Source organism: Lactuca virosa, chromosome 2 (assembly GCF_052849685.1).
Source record: "Lactuca virosa cultivar CGN04683 chromosome 2, Lactuca_virosa_CGN04683_v6, whole genome shotgun sequence".
Lineage (NCBI taxonomy): Eukaryota > Viridiplantae > Streptophyta > Magnoliopsida > Asterales > Asteraceae > Lactuca > Lactuca virosa.
This window is the reverse complement of record NC_136427.1, coordinates 205552579-205559519: the sequence shown is the minus strand read 5'-3', so window position 1 is coordinate 205559519 and position 6941 is coordinate 205552579. Positions and strand designations below refer to the sequence as shown.

General features: G+C 33.5%; 1 protein-coding gene across 1 annotated transcript; it reads left to right on the top strand.

Moving 5' to 3' along the window:
* Positions 1-2710: 2710 nt before the first annotated feature.
* Positions 2711-6526, top strand: LOC145160066 (3-hydroxy-3-methylglutaryl coenzyme A reductase 2-A-like). Its single transcript, XM_079079138.1, has 4 exons — positions 2711-3762; positions 5452-5633; positions 5718-6064; positions 6159-6526. Exons 1-4 carry the CDS (start codon positions 2795-2797, stop codon positions 6399-6401), a joined length of 1740 nt encoding a protein of 579 aa, XP_078935264.1. The 5' UTR covers positions 2711-2794; the 3' UTR covers positions 6402-6526.
* The last annotated feature ends 415 nt before the right edge of the window (positions 6527-6941 follow it).

The following is a 6941-nucleotide window of genomic DNA, read 5'->3' as shown; positions in this document are numbered from 1 at the left end:
TTGAGCAAAGACTAAACTAATTAAAAATAAAAACAAAAAACAACAAACCAAAACCCGTAAAAAACGCCAGGGTGCGCTGCTCAATTTGGCAAAAACCAAACCTCATCGATTCGGTGCGGTTTCAGCAACAAACTTATCCACACACTGCACCGTATCTATTATATAAATATTATTGGAAATAATAATAATATTATATTTTGACTTTGACTTGGAAAGCTTCAATACTTGGAAGAGCTTCCAATTTGTACTTAGAGTCTTGGGTGTGGTGCCACCCTTACCACATTTATTTCTCTGTAACATTGACGGTAACTCGCTGTCATGTCATTTTTACCATAAAAGTTTGGTTTCTTTGACACACAAAAAGAGTGGTGACTACAACATATATTTATTTATTTTTCAACATTTTAAACAAAAAACTTCAATTTCATTATTCTAAATTAAAAATACATACCTCCAAAAAACATAAAAACTTAAATAAGAAAAAACATAACATGAGATAAAAAAATCTAAAAACTTAAAAATACATAAGATGGAATTAAAAACCTAAAAGCTTTTTAAAAAAAAAATTACTCATATTAACAAACTAACATGAAATCATAGTATGTGTGGATGAGTTGGAGGGAAACATGCATGTGTGTACCTTACAGGGGTATCCCCTCTCGTAGGTTTGAGAGTCGGGGGTTTCACGGCGGGACAAACTGCATTAAAAGCTGCCACATACAAGGTCACCAAACATGAGAAATCGTACATGGAAAATCAACACGTGTTCATACAATTTGCATTTGATACGTTTGGTTTCCTTGCGCCGGATGTAGTGGAGCTTCTTAGTAGAGTACAACAGATCATGCATAGCAATGTTATATCCCCTAGATCTATGGATGTAGTCTTCAAGAGAATTGACTTTGCCATACACAAAGGCTTAGCGACACAACTTGTTGCCCGTTTGTCTTCTCATTCGTTGTACGATGATAACTAATATGTATTCTCAGTTGGGTTTCATCATACTTAATTTCAATAAAAAAATCATAGTATATATATTAAAAAAGATTCATTATTATGTCAATTTATAATATATATATATATATATATATATATATATATATATATATATATATATATATTATTTCAACTATTACTAATAGTTTATATTAGGCAATTCGATTTAATTAAACTAGGATGTTATTTTTCTAATTGTAAGAATACAAATATAAAAATAATCATAAAGTTTTGTGTATATGTATCATAACTAATTATCAGTCAAATTTATTTTATCTATATTTCTATATAGGTAAAGAAAAGAAGTCAAATTTATTTAAACTATATTTCTATATATATAAAGAAAAGCAAAAGAAGTATAAAAAGAAAGACATGTAATAGAGGAGAGACAACAAAGTTAAATGGTTCCAAGGGTTCAAAGGAGAAAGGAAGCGCACCTAAACAAGCCACATGCATCTAAACCACAACTCAAACCGTAGGATGGAGACGGTGTTCCTCAAATCCACCCTGGTAAACCATATATGTTATCGCACCCCACCTCAAGCCTTAAGATTTCTTTTTGGTTAGTTGAAGCTAAACTTTTGGCTTATATATCTTTCCAATCTCTTCTTTCAATATTCGTAGCATCAAAATAATTTTTTTGTTGATCGAATTCAAGCCCCTATAAAGATCTGGTCTAGTACCTACCTAGCATATTAGATTGGTCCATGTAAAATTGGGCTATTTGTGTTTGTGAGCTAGAATGGGCTATTAATAATAATATTGGACTATTTGTGACTTTGGTGTTTGTGGACTATAACTATTTAATCGGTTTACAAAAATGCACTATTCCAAATAAAACTATACAAGTGACTACTTGCGATAAAAAAACAGAAACTGTACTGTATGAAAAACTGTAAAATTGAACTGTTAGAAAAAACTAAGCCTATCGTTTTATGCATGTAAAAACACACCAATCCGCACTTATATGTATAAGATTTTTCAAAAAAAAAGAAAAAAAAAAAAGTAGATAAAAGCACAAGGGCATCTCTATTTTGTAGTGTCGTGGGAAATAACTATTTTTACAAACAACCATATATAGTAGTACCAAAAAACAATATTATATGTTAATTTAAAATTAAATGGCCAAAAGTTTTCAAAAAAAAAAAAAAATAATTAAAAATGGCAAAAATCCCATATGGTTATCCTTCATTTTGCAGTGTTTTTGGAAGATTTTACAGTATACTACAAAATGACAAAACAATATATAGTATCTTTTTTATCATTTCATGCCTTCTATTGCATTTTGCAGGGAACTCTTCGAAATTCTCATTTCAATGTGCCCTAACCAAATGGCAAGATGATATCGTTTTAACCATTTCACATTGTGCTATAAAATTTTGCATTGTGCCCAACGAAAAATTGGGAAACTGACTTAATATTTTGATATTTTTTGAAAATAAAAATAAAAATAGTGCTAGTTTTTTCTTTTTAAAAAATTATATATGTTTTGGTAGAATAAAATGAACTTTAGCTATAATTATTTTTATATAACTTTTCTCTTAATTATATATATATTTTATGCAACAATATTTATAACGTTTAATCATTAATTTATATTTTTATTGAAATTTTAGAGAAAAAAGTAATAGTTCCAATGGTTACACGTGGTACACGAGTCGTTGATGTACACTGGCGCTACTCTTCCTTCTCTATAAGTAAGCCTTCTATGCTTTTCCTTCTCCTCTCACACCATCTCTACTCGATCGAACCATTTTCTGCTGTAGCACCTTGCGTCCTTGCCTTTTTCACCGCAAAAATGGACGTTCGCCTGCGTCCAGTCAAGCGACACCTCCAACGATCCTTAAAACAGCAAGATTCCGGCGAATTCCTCAAGCACAATGACCAAGCAAAAGCTTCCGACGTCCTCCCACTCCCACTTTACCTCACAAATGGCCTTTTTTTCACCATGTTTTTCTCTGTCATGTACTTCCTCCTTCAACGTTGGCGCGAGAAGATTAGAACCTCAACTCCTCTCCATGTCGTCACCTTCTCGGAGATGGCTGCTTTAGTCTCCCTCCTCGCCTCCTTCATCTACCTCCTCGGCTTCTTCGGTTTCGACTTCATAAAATCCATTCTCCGCCCTTCTCCGGCATCATGGATAATCGAAGATGATAACATGGAGGAAGATAAGCCTGTGAAGCCATGTGGGCAGGCGTTGATTCCACACATTTCGCCAACCAATCCCACGACGGAAACGGAGGTGGAGAGGAAGAAACCACCGCCGACATTTGAGTACAACTCGGAGGAGAACGAGGAGATTATAAAGAAGGTGGTGGCGGGTTCCATCCCTTCCTACGCTCTTGAGTCAAATTTGGGTGACTGCAAGCGTGCGGCGGTGGTACGGCGGGAAGCTCTTGAAAGGATCACCGGAAAATCCTTAGCTGGGATGCCACTTGAAGGGTTTGATTACGAGTCCATATTAGGACAGTGTTGCGAGATGCCGGTGGGGTATATTCAGATTCCGGTGGGGATTGCAGGGCCATTGCTGCTGAATGGAGCAGAGTTTTCTGTGCCAATGGCGACGACGGAGGGGTGTTTGGTGGCTAGCACCAACAGAGGATGCAAAGCTATCTATGTGTCGGGTGGTGCCACTTGTATGTTGCTGAGAGACGGGATGACCAGAGCGCCGGTGGTTAGGTTCGGCAGTGCCAAGAGGGCGGCGGAGTTGAAGCTTTTCTTGGAGGATCCGGAGAACTTCGACACTCTTGCTGTCGTATTTAACAAGTCAGTATTCATTCTCTCCTTTACGATTACCTTACTGATCTATATATGTATTGGTTTGCTTTCTAAGAGAAAGAAAGATATTAGTATTACTCCTCAATTCTAATCATATGATCGTTTTAAGATATCGATGACGTTTATTTTGATCGATATCAACGTTATTCTTAATATTATTTTAACTATATATATGATCTCCATTTAAAGGTTTCGATGATTTGTGTTTTTAAGAATAGTGATATAATTGACTATTTAGACAAGTTTAACTTATAAACATAATTATTTATAGTAAATGCACGCAAGAAAGCTTATTAAACCATGTTTTCCTAATTCTGTATTAATAGATAATAATTTAAGGGATATTGATTAAACAACAATTATAAATGATTAGTATAACAGAAATAATCAAGTTTTTTGTGTTTCGAAAAAAATAACCAATTTGTTATAAGGGTATCTATAATGCATTGAGCTTACATAGAGTTCAACGGATTGCCACATTCTACAATCCATATAATTCTATTATTTTTTTTTTCTATAATGCATTAAACTCTACAAACAAAGTTAAATATAATGTTACAAAATGTAATTTATAGTAAATATTTAAAAATTAAAAACTTTTCTTTTTCTCATTGAAGAATTCATCTCATTGAAGAGTTCAATGACCATTAAACTTCAAATCCATTGAATGTGAATGTGACATCTCACAATGATATGTAGAGTTTCATTCATTGAATGATACATAGACTTGCCACTTCATTTAACTGTCTCATTGAACTCACCATAGTAATGTTTTAAATGGGTAATTTGGAATTTGTTTTTAGAATTATATATAATATGTATTTTTTTTCATATGCATAAACCTTTTTCTTCAAAAAACTCTTCTTACTAATATCTGAAAAATATAATATCATCGTTTTTCAATAAAATATTAATTTCAAGTCATTGTATGGTATATGCTATATACTTCCTATTTGCTATATTTTTTTTAGATTTTGGTTTTAAAACTGTTAATCGGATTTCAAATTTGTTAATGTATATTTCTTTTTATCAGAAACAGTACATTTGGAATGATCATTTTCGAAAACGTCAGTTACATTTAAGAAAAAAAAATATTAGGATTGTTTTCTTTAATATTAACTTAAAGTGTGGTTATTTTAGTTAATATCTTATATTTTAAAGTGTTAATCATAATCATATCATATGTTTTATTTATTGTTTCTTGAAATAATAAGAAACTGAGAAATTCTATAAAGAGTGGAGTGTAAAAGTAGGGGTTGGTGGGACAGTAGGTGAGCATTAGTACTCTGTGGCGTTTTCTTGACTCTGGCAAGTCAATTTGCAGTACTTTAATTATCTTGTATCCATATTATTGTATTATTTTATTCTTAAAGTAAATCCAATATACTTTACGAATATTTAAATATTCCTATTTAGTCAAATTATTCATGCATATACATAAACGAATAATTCACGTTCATCATTTTTTATGAAGGAAAACATGTAAGTAATAAGTGATCACACGTTGTCTCTTTTCACAAAAAAGGAAAAAAAATGATGAGTTAGTCAAAACCTAGAATAATTGCTAAATATTTATCAGTTACCAATTACAAATGGATATTTTTCTCTAACTTATTTATAAGATTTTAACTTGCTAATACAAACAAAGAAAATAAAATTTCATCATCTTGTTTACAGATCTAGCAGATTCGGCAAACTACAAAGCATCAAATGTGCGATTGCTGGCAAGAACTTATATATTAGGTTTTGCTGCGTCACTGGTGATGCCATGGGGATGAACATGGTCTCAAAGGGTGTCCAAAATGTTCTTGATTACCTTCAGACCGATTATCCCGACATGGACGTTATGGGAATTTCTGGTATTCAAATTTCCTTTCAATATGTGTTCATGTCTCCATATATATTTATGTATAAATTACTAAATTTGGCATATCTATATATAGGAAACTATTGCTCCGACAAGAAACCAGCAGCCGTGAACTGGATAGAAGGGCGTGGCAAGTCGGTGGTTTGTGAGGCTGTGATCAATGAAGAAGTGGTGAAGAAGGTGCTGAAAACGAGCGTGGCTAGTTTGGTTGAGTTGAACATGGTCAAGAATCTGACAGGATCCGCCATGGCTGGTGCACTCGGTGGGTTCAATGCGCATGCTAGCAATATAGTTTCGGCTATATATATAGCCACCGGTCAAGACCCAGCTCAGAATGTGGAGAGTTCTCACTGCATCACTATGATGGAAGCCATTAACGATGGCAAAGACCTTCATGTCTCTGTCACCATGCCTTCCATTGAGGTATACATTTGCATGCTGCATGCATGCATGCATGCACTTTATATACGAGTGTGTGTGAGCTTATGAATGTCCCTAATTGTAATGAAAATTTCAGGTTGGGACAGTTGGAGGAGGGACACAGTTGGCATCACAGGCAGCATGCTTGAATCTATTGGGAGTGAAAGGTGCAAGCAAAGAAGAACCAGGGTCGAACTCAAGGGTGTTAGCCACCATAGTAGCTGGCTCAGTTCTTGCTGGTGAATTGTCTTTGATGTCGGCAATTGCAGCTGGTCAGCTCGTCAAGAGCCACATGAAATACAATAGATCTACCCGAGATATGACCAAATTAGCCACTTAGTCCTTCATGTTCTTTGTGGTTTATGTTGTATTTGCAAGGATTTGTAATAAAAGTTGTCACACAAAACGCGATTAATTTGGAGATGAAAAAACAAAGAATACGTAGTATTATTGTTTTGTTTTTCATGAAGATGCCATGGGAAACATTCTTCTCGTAGGTGTATAAAGGTGACGACGGTGGTGATGGAGGCCGTAATAGTGTCGCCCGGGGAGAAGGAGATCAGGGCTATATATATATATATATATATATATATATATATATATATATATATATATATATATATATATATATATATATATATATAGATGTGTAGCATGGTGTTGGTTTTCAATGTTGGTTGTGAATTATTGCATTATCTTCTTCATTTGTGGTCTGTGTTTCTTGTTGATTACTTATTTTGGATATTTATAGCGTCAAGTTAGAACTTGAAACAATATATTTATAAGAACCTAAAAGAAAATTCATGTTTAGAATAGCAAAATCGCCATATGCTTATAATCGTTCTAAACATTCTTTGCAGAAAAAAAATAATAATAAAAA

Coding starts and splice junctions, on each gene's coding strand:
- LOC145160066 (XM_079079138.1), top strand. CDS start 2,795: ATGGACGTTCGCCTGCGTCCAGTCAAGCGACACCTCCAACGATCCTTA. Junction 3,763..5,451: donor CTTGCTGTCGTATTTAACAA/GTCAGTATTCAT, acceptor TCTTGTTTACAG/ATCTAGCAGATTCGGCAAAC. Junction 6,065..6,158: donor TCACCATGCCTTCCATTGAG/GTATACATTTGC, acceptor TGAAAATTTCAG/GTTGGGACAGTTGGAGGAGG.